Source organism: Nannospalax galili, unplaced genomic scaffold (assembly GCF_000622305.1).
Source record: "Nannospalax galili isolate Female #2095 unplaced genomic scaffold, S.galili_v1.0 scaffold445, whole genome shotgun sequence".
NCBI lineage: Eukaryota > Metazoa > Chordata > Mammalia > Rodentia > Spalacidae > Nannospalax > Nannospalax galili.
In genome coordinates, this window is record NW_008354184.1 from 1,090,216 (window position 1) to 1,103,408 (window position 13,193).

At 53.8% G+C, this 13,193-nt stretch overlaps 1 protein-coding gene across 1 annotated transcript in view; it reads left to right on the forward strand.

Annotated features, from left to right (window-relative positions):
* Positions 1–12,627, forward strand: part of Nptxr (neuronal pentraxin receptor) — a 21,619-nt gene extending 8,992 nt beyond the window's left edge. The window contains exons 3-6 of the mRNA XM_029555082.1: positions 3,340–3,559; positions 5,215–5,462; positions 8,176–8,355; positions 8,821–12,627. Coding sequence (XP_029410942.1) covers positions 3,340–3,559; positions 5,215–5,462; positions 8,176–8,355; positions 8,821–9,045 — 873 coding nt within the window. The 3' untranslated portion in view covers positions 9,046–12,627. The remainder of the gene's footprint in view (positions 1–3,339; positions 3,560–5,214; positions 5,463–8,175; positions 8,356–8,820) is intronic.
* Positions 12,628–13,193: the final 566 nt, after the last annotated feature.

Sequence of the window (13,193 nt, forward strand, 5' to 3'; positions counted from 1 at the left end):
GTGAGTGCTGGGATTAAAGGCAGCCACCACCATGCCTGGATAAAAACATAAATCTTTTGAAAAAAATATATTTATTTATTATTTTTGTTTTATGTGTACGAGTGTATTGCCCGCATGTGTGTAAGTGCACCCATGTCGTGCAATGCCATGGAGGTCAGAAGAGAGCATCGGATTCCCCTGAAACTAGAGTCAAGGACTGAGCCATCTCTCCAGTCCCCTGACAGAACCCTTCTATAGGGCACCCTGTGAGGCTGTCCTGCACAGTGTGACACAGGCTGCCCTGCCTTTCTGGCCTTCTTGTGACTACTGAAACTGTCCCTTTCAGCTTCCCCAGCAGCCAGGGCAACAGTATCTGCTCACTTGGCAGATCAACAAACTGAGATTCAGACCTTTAGGACTGAAGAGTGGCCACAGGACTGCTGTGTGACCTTACGCAGGCATCCTGCCCTCTCTGAGCCTGGGTATCCTGGATCTGTAATGTAAGCCTCTTCAGGTGGTAAAAACAGCTGAGAAACATTTGCCTCATGTTGGGGTGTCAGTGACGCCACTTCTGTTAGCGTTTCATGATGAGTGCTGAGGAGCCCCCCCCACACACACATCTCACCCCCATTATCTCATCAGTAGCTAGCTGAGCCTAGAGCCCTGGTCTCTAGCTCTAGGTCCAGATATAGTAAATTCCACCACAGACTTCCAACACCCCACCTGGGGTCCAACCCCCACATTCTTGCCCCATCAGGCACTGAGTGGGGGGATGGTGTGACATCACTCTCCGTTCCCCCCACCATCTCAGGCTGGGGCCCACTTGGCACCAGGCCTTGAGCCCACGCTGCACAGCTTGCTCCTGTGGCTGATGGAAGAGGGGTGGGGGCGTCGTGTTCCTCTGATTCACATGCTTGGGGGAAGGGCTGTGGCCTGGCCGTGAGCCCCCTCCTCCCTGGCCTCCTGGCCTCCTGGCACCACCTAGCAGGAGCTCTGACAAAGGACAGCTTGTGTGCCTCCCCTGGCCACCTGGGTGTCCCTTCAAAAGAAGCAGCAAAACTCTGCAGTGTAAATGGCCTTGCCATCCTGGTCACTCCAGGAGGGTCAGGGAGGATGAAGGGAGGACACCTAGCTAGGGATGGGGCAGTGGCTCTGGGTGTGTCAGACAATACAGAAGAATTTCTGCCTTTCCCCAGTTATGAAAGGGGGACACTAAGAGCCTGGCTCCAGTGAGGGGCTGTGAAGATTCTTAATTCCATGTGAGGTTCTGAGGAATGGCCTGGCTCTCTCACAAAGGTGGTAGGAGGCAGACAGTGAATAATGCCAGATGGTCCTGGTGGCAGAGAGACCCTTTCCAGCCCTGATGTCCTGTGGCTCCTGCAGCAGTCCATGACTTTCTAGATGCCCGGCCAGCTCAGCACAGTGGGGTGGGGGTGGCCCCAGTTCCTTGTGGACATTTGTGATCAAGGGGAGGTGTGGGGCAGTCAGCTCCCTGTAGCCCTATGGTCAGGCCCCAGGACTCTCCTCATGTTCTCTAGGTCTCTACTCCCTCCTTCCATCCTTTCTGTCCTGAGGTGGCCAACCGCAAGCCTGGGGCCCCATTTGACAGGGGTGGAAAATAGGCTGGGTGGAGAATCTTCCTACAATGTTGGGATCTCTGGGTTGAAGAAAGAGGCCTCAGAATAATGAGGAGCAGGGTATGGAGGTGGGTTGGCTATCAAGGCAGGCCTGGCACCAAGGCAGGGGCACTGAGCAGGATGGAGAGTCAGTTGAATCCCCATGCTCTCCATGATTACTGTGACAAGTGCCCACCATCGCTGCCCTTGAAATGGACAAATCCAGAAAGTGGGTGTGGCTCACGGCCCACTGGTTTGTACTTGAAACCCTACCACAGGTGTCTACCCTGGGCCAGGCTGTCGGTCCCCTCCCTGTGCACCACTGCTCACCCTGACCATAGCCAGCATATGGGATGCTGCAGGGGCTTGGCTTATAGACAGAATGGTGGTGCCCAGCGGTCACCTCCCTGCCCTGCTCATACTGCCCCAGTGGCAAAGACTAGTGTGAGCCCCTGTTTGGTCTAAGGGCCATATTGCTTGTCACCATGGCAACTCCTGTGCCTCAGAGCACATTGACACAAGGGATACACTTGTCCCTTTTCACAGACCTAGTAAACAGGCTCAGAAAGGTTAAGAAACATGCCAGCATCATCCAGCAAGTGACTGGCAAGGCCAGGGCTGGGCCACTGAGGTTGACAGGGTTTCCATGCTTGTCCTCAGGCACAGGGCCGGTACCTCGAAGCTTGGGATGCTCAGGGGAGGTTGAGTTCTTGCTTTGCCTTCATCTGTATCTTTGGTGCCTGGGGCAGCATCCAGCACACAGTAGGTACTGTGGAACATAGTGGGTGCTTGTGGCACACAGTAGGCACACAACCATGTTTGCTCAGTGAATGAATTGGGAGGAGTCTCTAAGCTCTTGTCTTGGGGCCTCAGTCAGGGTCCCAGGCATCACTACCTGGAATCCTGGAGAGTGAGGAAGCATGGGGCCTCTTGGAGGAAGGGGCTGTAGAGGATGCAGGAAGCCAGGGGGATGAAGATGCCCAATTTGGTTCCTCAAACCTCAGACTGTTCCTTTCGATCTGAACCTGTGGCCTTGCCTGCCTGCCAATTCTGCACACTAGGTTCTTAAGACAGAACAAGGAACGTCTCTAAACACTGTCCTTATCCTGGGCTGGATGGAGGGCCTCAAAACCTGCCCTGGAACACCCTGCCTGAGACAGTCCTTGCAACCAGCAGGCTGTGTTTATTGACATTTGCCACATAGGCCTACCCAGAACCAGTCCAAGATGACAGTGAAATGTCATAGGAAATGGGTTCAGAGAGGGCTGGGCACTCTCCTAGCATCACACAGCAGGTTGGTTCCCAAGCTGGGTTTGAGCCCTTGGGTGTCAGACTTGAATCGGGGATCTTTACCATATTCTGTCCTGGAACGGCCATGACACCAGAGTCTCAGTCCAGAAGACCAGGCAAAAGGCATGTCCTGTACCACAAACACATCCTAGCAGGCCTTTGCCTGGGGATGCCCTTAACTATGTTCCAGCCCTTGGAGAGGGGATTTGTATCACAAGACCTGGCCATGGAAGGCTATATAAGTACCAAATGACTGCCAAGTGCCTCTGTCCTGGTTCTTCCCAGCCACAAGGCTGTGCTGGGATGTCCTCCCTCCCTCTCTTAGCTCAGGCACAGGGCTATCTGTCATTGATTCACCATCCCAGCTTTATGTACAGGAAGCCGGGCTCACCTGGGGTGGGTCAGCATGGGTGGTGGCACCTCCATGTGACCTGTCTCTCCTTTCTTGGAGCAGCAAGAGCTCCCAGTCCGAGGGAACCTCTCCTCCGCGCCAGCCCCAGCTATGCCCACTGCCCTGCACACCAAGATGGATGAGTTAGAAGACCAGCTGCTGGCTAAGGTGCTGGCGCTGGAGAAGGAGCGCACAGCCCTCAGTCATGGCAGCCACCGGCAGCGACAGGAAGTGGAAAAGGAGCTGGACGCCCTGCAGGGCCGCGTGGCTGAGCTGGAGCATGGTGGGTCCTGGGATAGACAGCTGAGCAGCCAGGCCCTGAGCCCTGGCTGTTACTTCAGGAGAGCCTGGCTGGGGGCTTATGGTCACTTCAAAGTTATTGCCAACAGTGATCATTTTCTGGCTCTGTGTGTCCCCAGGGTCAGTTGAGAAATGACACACTGATTTCATCTTCACTATCTGCACAAGGGTTTTCATGGATGAGGACAGTGAGGTTCAGAGAGGTCAAGTGACTTGCCAAAGGTCATATAGCCAGTACATAGACGATCTAGACCTCTGGCCAAGTCCCTTGGCATCCATGACCACTCATAGAAACTCCAGTGAATCTGCCAGCCTTTTGTCATTTGTTTAACACCCGGGCCTGGTACTGCCAGGGGGACAGAGAATTGAAATGAACAGTGTGCAGGTGCAGGAGTCAGGGGCCTGTCACTAGCTAGTTCTAACAGAAGCAGGGAGTATGTGTGGGAGGCAGAGGGGCTATGCTGGGTTCAGCTGCAGGAGAGTGGCAGGCTTGGGGGGCTCTGGGGAGGCACCCCAGCTGAGTGCAGGGACAGCAGCAGCCTCCATCCCCATTCAGTGCAGCCACTTGTACCTCTATATCCGTACCCCTGAGGGAGCAGAGGAAAGTTTCTCTCTCTCTCTCTCTCTCTCTCTCTCTCTCTCTCTCTCTCTCTCTCTCTCTCTCCCCTCTCCCTCATCCGGCGGGCGGGAGGGGGGGGTTACGTGCAGAAATGTGGGCGCCACGCCACCGTCTGCAGGTCAGGAGAGGGAGGTTACCTGCAGAAATCTGGGGGCCCTGCACAAGCCCCCTCCCTTCCTGGGCTCCAACCTCAACCCCCACCTAGAAACTGAGTAGAAAAAGAATTTTCATTTTTTGTTCCAATCCTAGCCCTGTCACTTAATAGCTGTGTGGACTTGAAGGAAAAAAAAAATCTCTCCTGAGCAGGAGAGATGGCTCAGTGGTTAAGAGCACTGGCTGCTCTTGCAGAAGACCCAGGTTTGATTCCCAGCACCCCCATGGTGGCTAACAAACATCTGTAACTCCAGTTCCAGGGGATCCAACACCCTCTTCTGACCTCTGAGAGCATTGCAAAACATGGGTGTTACCTATTTGTAGGCATTACACTCATACACATAAAATAAAATAAAAATAAATCTCTCTATGCCAAAGTATCACCTGGAAAAACAGGGATTGTAACAGTGCCTAACTCAGGGATCTTATGAGGTAATGTACAAAAAACACTGAGAACCAAGCATGTCACTCAGAAAGCACTGCAGAATACTTAGTAAGCAGGCAAACAACACCAAAAAAAATTTAAAACATCTGGTCAACACTTACTTATGGGCCCAGGCTTTTTGTGTACTCTAGCCCACCAACCCTTACATTGTGGAATGGAAAAAATATCGTTAGCACATTTTACTGTAGAAATGGAAGCTCCAAGGAGGTTGCATTTATCTTGTTGAGGCTCCCATGGTGGGGAAGTAGTGACAGCAGGATGAATTTGAGACATCGGAAGGCCAGAGTCTTTGGGCTTTAGCCACACCCCTCAGCCCAAGAGGTAGAATGGATGACGTGAAGGCATGTGAACCCCTCCAGGTGGCAAGGAACCATCAGCCCTCATTCTGGAGTGTCCACTGACCCTGCCCTGTCCCCTCCAGGGTCCTCTGCCTACAGTCCCCCAGATGCCTTCAGAGTGAGCATCCCAATCCGCAACAACTACATGTATGCCCGTGTGCGCAAGGCGCTGCCAGAGCTCTACGCCTTCACCGCCTGCATGTGGCTGCACTCCAGGTCAGGTGGCTCTGGACAGGGTACTCCCTTCTCTTACTCGGTGCCTGGACAGGCCAATGAGATCGTGCTGCTGGAGGCTGGCCCTGAGCCCATGGAGCTGCTGATCAACGACAAGGTGGGCGGGGCCTCGGATGGAGGGGCGGGGCCTCAGCCCAAGGATGTGGGTGTGTGTGTGGGCTCCACTTTCCAAAATCCTTCCTTCCCCCTGGACTACCTAGACGCTGAATGTGTGTTGAGACTTTCATTCTCCTGCTCAGCATAGTCAGCACATTAAATGCCTACTGTGTGCCAAGCTTGGTCTGGGAGTACACAAACAAGCCAGATGCAGGGCAGGCTAGAGAGGGGCATGGGCCCAGCTAGAGGCTCTAAGTATTGCGAGGGGTGCAGAGGCTGGCTCCTGGGTGACAGAGCTAGAGGTGCAGGCATCTGCACCAGGGCCCAGTGCATTCTCCTGGACAGAGAGGGAGGGAGAGAGCTCCCAGGGCCTGCCTGGGCAGAGGAGGGCTGCTGGTAATCCCCAGAGCCTGCTTCCACTCCTCCCTGCTGTGGAGGGAATGGTCCATTCTGAGGGCTGGGTTTGAGTCCTGGCTATGTGTCATGTCCACTGGGTCGTCCTATTATTTACTAGCCTGTGCCTCAGACTCCTCATCTGTCTAGCAATAACAATAGCCCCAGTCTTAGGGTTGTAGTGAGAAGCAGGTGGCATTAGGTGGATGTGGGGGACAGCCAGCAGAACTTGATGTGAGCCATCCTGTGTCTGCATGAGCTATTGATCACTGGAGCACTGTGTGAAGATGCACTGGCCTCCCACCTCCACCTCGGTTTTCCCAATAGCACTGAATGGAAGTGCCCTCCCTGTCCCCATTTCACAAGTGGAAAAGTAGGGCTCAGAGAGGGGAAGCAATGCCACTTGCCACACATCTACTGAAGGGATGAGGGTGGGATTCAGGGTCATGGGATCTAAAGCTCCCCTTTGTCACCCTCACTGTTCTGCCACTGGGTCAGCACCCAAAGGTGCTCTTCCTGCCTCCCACCCAGGCCACCTGCCCCCATGATTTTCCCAAGCCTGGCAGGAAGGCAGGACAAGGACTCATCTAGCGACATGACTGATAGGGTGTGGTAACTGAGGGGCAAGGAGAACATCTCGCCCAAAGGTGCTCCTCCTGCCACATTGTTTTGGCCTAGAGGGTGATCTATTGAGACCCCTTGGAAATGCAGACACCATGTGTCTCACTGCATCTCCCACCAGCCCACAGCCTTGCAGCTGGGAGCCCGCCTGTATGGGTGTCCTGGAGGAAGAAGAGGAGGAGGTGGGCAGGAGACAGTGCATTGCCTTGAGGTTCCATAAGCTCCAAGACTACAAGGGTGGCTGGGCACCACATGGAGCACGAGGTCCTATAGCCCTCGCCACCCTTAGCCTGGCGGAGGGCAGCACTAGACACCCATGGTAGTGAGTTCAGCACCACGGACAGAGCACCGAGCAGCCATCCTTGCTCTTGCATCCCTCCACTTTCCCACCTCTGTACCTTTGCTTTGCAGAATGCACTGGGCTCATAGTGCCACTGCCAGATTCCATGTCCTTCCAGAGGGCATCTGTCCCTGAGTCCCCTTTCCCTTGAATGGGCACTGGGCTTCCCCTGTGGCCCCCAGGCTGTTTTATCTGGCAGTGTTTTACTTTCTCTTTGCTGTGACAAAATACCAGAAAAAAAAAAAGAGCAATTTAAGGAAACTAGTGTTTTGTTCTGGCTCACAGCTTGAGGGTACAGTTCCTCGTGGTGGGGTATGCATGGTGGCAAGAGCAGCCCTAGCTGTGGGAGCAGGAGCACGATGTGGCTAGTCACGTATCCAAAGTTAGGAAGTAGAGAAAGTTGAATGGTGGTGCTGTGTTGGCTTCCTCCTTTTTTTTTTTGAGTCTAGGACCACAGTGCATAGGCCACATTTGGGGTAGGTCTTCCCTCCTCATTTAAAACTCTCTGGACACTCCTTCACATACAATGCCCAGAGGCATGTCTCCTAGGTGACTCCAAATCCAGTCATGTAGACAGTGAACATGAACCATTCTGGGAAATGCTGTTCCCTGAGTCCTTCCCTCCTTCATAGGCAGAGATTGCCTATGCAATCCACCCCCTATGTCTGGAACAGGGCCTGGCACCCAGCAGGCCTCAGAGAATGCTGCACGAAGTCGTGACTTCAGAGCACTTTTGGGATAAAAGGGCCCTCTGAGGGCATCAGAATCACAAACGGCAAGTGGCTGTCACTTCACAGGCTAAACAAGACATCAACAGAGGCATCCAGAACACAGTGAGGAGAGTCCCAGGCTGAGTCTGGGCTCATGATTAGCTATGTCTGCCTTGGGTAGAGAAAGAGAAAGTGGTTGTGTATTCTCCTTCCCTTGTCTGACTACTTCACAGATGAGGAAACTGAGGCCCTGAGAGGAAAGAGCAGTCTCCTCAGGGTTACATAGGGGCCTGGTGGCAGAGCCAGAGTCACAAACCAGCACTTGGCCTGAGTCCAAGGCTAACTCTGTCTCTAATACTAAATAAGCCCCACCACGTGCTGGGCACTGTGTGAGATGGACAAGGGGAATAGGTCTTGTGTGACCTTGAAGCCCTGGAAACAGCTGAAAACCAAAAATAGACAGTCCCTGTGACTTAAGGGAAGCTTCTTGGTATAGTTATGAGGAAAGAGAGTGAGGGGTCAGGAGAGACACTGGCTGGGATGAGGGTCAGGCCTTGGGGTCCATCCCTGGAGGAAAGATGTGGGACTGCTATGCATTCCACTGCTCCAGTCTTGGGCCTTCTGACTGGGGATTGGGGACCTGTGTCCAGGTAGCCCAGCTGCCCTTGAGTTTGAAGGACAACAACTGGCACCACATCTGTATTGCCTGGACCACACGGGATGGGCTGTGGTCTGCATACCAGGATGGAGAGCTGCGGGGCTCTGGAGAGAACCTGGCAGCCTGGCACCCCATCAAGCCACATGGAATCCTTATCCTGGGCCAGGAGCAGGTAAGGACAGGTGCACTACAGACTCCAGACATTACCTACTGGGACCCTGATGAGGACATGACAACCCTTAGGTAGAGGGAACTGAGAATAGTAATGACTTCCACCTTCAGTAAATGGCAGCTGGGGGCCAAGGGAGCAGAGACCCACCAGAGGGACTGGAACCTGGGGCAGGACTGGAACCCAGGGGTGAGGCTAGAACCTTGAGAGAGGAAAGTGCGGCAGGAATCTGGTGGGAGCAGGAACCTGGGGAGGACCTGGAATCTTTGGATTGAGACTGGAACCTTAGAGTGGAGCTAGAATCTTGGAAGTGGAACTGGAACCTTGGGTGGGTCTAGGACCTTGGGGTGGGGTTAGTACCTTGGGAACTAGACTTTGCAGGGACAGGGCCTGACTCTAGGTTGCTGCTATCCTTTCTGTTCCCTCACTCCATACCTCTCTCCTTTTTCTGCTGCTTTCTTGACTCAGGATACCCTGGGGGGCCGATTTGATGCCACCCAGGCCTTCGTAGGTGACATTGCCCAGTTTAACCTGTGGGACCATGTCCTGACACCTGCCCAGGTCCTGGGCATGGCCAACTGCACCGGGCCGATGCTGGGCAACGTTCTCCCCTGGGAAGACAAGCTGGTGGAGGCCTTTGGAGGTGCAAAGAAGGCCACCTTCGATGTCTGCAAGGGGAGGGCCAAGGCATGAAGGGTCACCTCATCCAGGGCCCCTCCCTTGCCTGCCATTTTGGGAACCTTGAGGGGACACTTCCCTCCTCAGCCTGTCCACATGCTGGCCTTCCCTCCTGTCCCATTCCTGGCTGTACCTCCCACTTCCCCTCATCTGTACCCATACTTCTAGGATGCCTTGTGATGGGTATCCCCTCAGTCACCTGAATGGGACCAGTATCTTAAGTCAGCCAGTCCAGCCTGGGAGAATGGAGGCTTTGCCCACCTCCTGGCAGTGCACTGGAGTGGTCTCTCCTCCTCTCACATCCTGTCTTCCTTGTCACATCTAATCCCACTAATCCCAACAGCATCCCTTAAGGGGTTATGGGTGGAGTGACCTTTGAACCCCCATCCCCTATACTTCAGGCCCACAAGAGACTATAGAAAGGATGTGAGGGACATATGCTCTCAGACACCCCTCCTCCATCTTCCTCAGCTGCCTACAGGGACTGTGAGATCATGGCAATCCTGTCCTCCCCTTCCCTCTCCTTCCTCTCACCTGTTTCTTTGTGTGCCATGGTTTGAATGTTGGTCCATGCCCAGTCAAGTCCCACCTCAGTTTCCAAAAGGTTCCTTTCCCAGATACCATCTGAATGGCTAGGGACCAAGACCCCAGAGGCCAAAGGGCTGTAATCACCCCCTGTGCCCACTGGCAACTCTGCCCACCGACATGGTTGCCTCTCCCCCACTTCGTGCCCATGACAGGACCTGGGTCACTCTAGCCTGGGCTGAGAGCATCCAAAGCAGAGGCACTGTGACCCAGGAGACACAGCTCCTGGTAGGGATGCCTTACTGACTCCTGCATGGTTCTGAGGAGAACAGAAGATGCTGAGAGGGAGGGCAAAGCGCTGGGTGTGAAAGGGGAGCCCTTGGTTCCTAGGCAGTCCTGCTGCTGATTTGCTGTGTGACCTTCTGTAAGTACCTGCTCTCTCTGGGCCTGCATTCGCCTTTGTGAGTGGAGGCCCTTCTGTTGGTTACTTCTGAGAGCACTGCATTTGGAACGTGAGATGAGCCATGATAACTGTTAGATAGACCAGGTTAGACCTGAAGGTCCAGTGGCTTAGCATGGAAGGTTCTGGAACTGGACAGTAGATGGATCATGCTAGACAGCGGTTAGAGTCACAGTTGACACAAGGGTCGGGGCAGACTCACACATATTATAGGCATTAGCTCCCACCAAATCCCTCAGCCTGGCACCATTGCTTATCTGAGAGCATCACAGCTCTGGCTTCCTGGTCCCCACGTTTGAGTCCTCACCTGTTCCCACAAGAGCACTAAGAATGACAGAGCTGAGAAAAGCCACCCAGCCATCCATTCCAAGCTCCTGCTTATGAGAGATGGGGAAGAGCTCAGAGAGGACAAGTAACTTGTCCAGGATCACATAGCACAACATGGTAGGGCCAGGAGTATAGCGCAGAGTTTTAGGCCCCTCAGCATCTTTCTCTGTGTACATTACTGCCTGTCCTTAGGGTTTTTTTGAGCCAGCCTATACCTGCCCAGGGGAACATTTGCAAGGGTGTGATCCTTTCCAACAAGACACAGGAACATCTTGGGAGCCCCAGGTGGTGAAGGGAAGGGCCCTAGCAGATGGACAGCTGAGGATACAGGTGTCCCAAAAGTGTCTGAGCAGTGCAGGCTACCTGACTCAGTGGGCACCAGTGCCTCCTGCCCCTCCCCTCTGTCCCCGTCTGTGTTCACCACTGCCACTCGATCTGAGACATGACACGGGAGTGGAAGGCTGTGGCCTGTGCCTGGGACATGTGTCCAAGACTTGCCTCTGGCCCCTGGATTTGTATCTCCATTTCGAGAGCAAATACACAGCTCAGTCCCTGTCCCCTGAAGATAGTCGCAAAGGCTTCAGCCCAACCTGCCGAGATCCAGGTTGCCCAGTAACAGCCAATGACATCAGGCCCAGTACTGGGTCAAGTGTCTGTCATGAGGACAAGCTGTTGCTGGGTGACAGCTGCATACAGAACTTAGACTTTGGGGACACTGAACCTCATCAAGATCTTGCTGTTGTGTTGGAAGAGGTAGCTTTGGGGGAGGCCTTGGGAGGACAGGGTTTTGGGAAAGAGGTGACAGAAGCTGCCTGGCTATCTAAGCCCACTAGACATACCATCCCAATCCTTTATGCTTTGTCACAGTAGTGATGAGACTTCTGACGTCTGAGCCTTGTTCCTATGCTGAGTCACCTTGATTAAACCCGAGCCCCCCATCCCAGGAACACACTGGAGACACTTGGGTATGACTGGGTGTAGGTCACTGGAGAAGGTCCAGGCTTCCCATTTCTAAAGTCCCCACCTGCCCTCATCTATTGTGCAGTGAACTTTTGCCAAGTTCTGCTACCTTCTGCTGCTCCCAAGCATGTCCAGAGTCACTCAGCTGCGACTCTGAGCTGCCCTTGGCTCTGATGAAGCTGGAGCCCATGCTTGTTAGGTACCTCAGACACTGGAACTACATAGAGCACAGTGAAAGCAACATCTTGTTTTCTTCATGGCACAGTTATGAGGTAGGACTGTTCTTAGCCCTTTTGATGCAGAAGAAAAGGCTGGGGTTCAGAGAGGTGAAGCAATTTGCCTACGTCAACCACCCAGCCAGGGATGGAGCATGACTTGTATTTAGGATCAGGCTCCATGTGTAATCCACCCCTCACCTTGAAAGACTAGAGGCCCTGACCCTGATCCTGGTGTGTTTCTGCCCAAAGAACTGTGCCCACCCCATTCAAAGTGGAGGAGGAACAGAGATGTGGGATGGAGGCCTCAGGGTCAGTGAGGAGGGAGTCTCTCACCTGTGCCCTAGCCTCGCACTCTGTAACTGGGCTACAGTTTCCAGAGCAGGTAGAAATGAGTGTCCCAGGAGTCTCTGCAGGAAGGCAGAGCAGAAGTGGCTCTTCCTCAGTCCCCTGCTCTGGGCAAACCCTGTGTCAGGTGCTTCAGCTGTTCTCTGCCAGATATCCTACTTTTGTGGCATTGGTGGCTTCTCCCTCCTCCCTAAAGATCACCTCATCATAGTGACACATGACTGGGGACCACAGACTCAGGCAAGAGGAGCAATTGCTCAACCCTTGGCTTTGCAGATGGAGAAACTGAGGCCCAGTTGGGGAGATCAAATGACCCTTGAGGGCCCCCTAACTGTACTTCATCTTCCAGACACAGTGGTCCCTCCTCCCCACAACTGGGTCCCTCCTACACATCCTAGCACCCTTAGCCTGAGCAAACTGGAGAAGGGACTTCCCCAGATCTGGGATTTCTCACATTTTACTCCAGCTGCCGGCCACCTCAGATGCCACCTCCCACCCTGCCCCCTGCCTCTACTGGGTGGGGAAGGGGCTCCTGTGACCCAGGCTGAGCAGCAAGCATGTACAGTCATCGGACACTAGTGCCCTCCACTGCCCTCCCCTCCCAGCCTCCCCTCCCCCTTCTGCTCTATTTTGTACATAAAGTGACCTGAGATGCTACGTATGTGTCTGTGTGAGTGTGTGCGTGATCTGTGTCATGGATTTTGTTATCATTTTTGTTTTTGTACATTTGAATGTTCAAAATAAACATGTGGTTTACTTGGAGGCTCTTCTTCAATGTGGGGGACTGGGAGAACCATCCTGTCCCTCCCTCCAGCAGGTCAGAAGCATCTGCCCCTAGACTAGACTGCCCCAAAGCCTCATCCATCCACATTTGCCCCACACCTGGCCTAACCAGTTCCACTCAGTCAGGTTCAGGCATACAATTTCCCAGGATTCCCTAGGAAAGCTGTATAGAAGCAAGTCCCACATGAAAAGTGCCCCAGTTCTAACTGAGCTTTGGCCTCATTCCAACACCCCTTCCCCACCTGTGCCCCAGTTCCAGGATCCAGGTCCCTAGTGTCCCTCAGGATCCAATCTTCCTGAGCTACTTGCCTGGACACCCAGAGTGCTGCATCCCTTGGGGGTCTGGGGAGATAAGCAGGGAAAGGGAAGGTCTCTGGTATTGCAACCCCTCTGTTCCCCCATTTTACTCTCCCTTCCCTCCCCAAGATCCTCTAGGCTGGACTCAGACCAATATCAGGGTTTGCAGCCCCTACTCCACAGCACCCACTCCGTCCCTGCAGGTCTGCTCTTAGTACCCAGGCCTCCCTGTCCATACTGTCTCATGG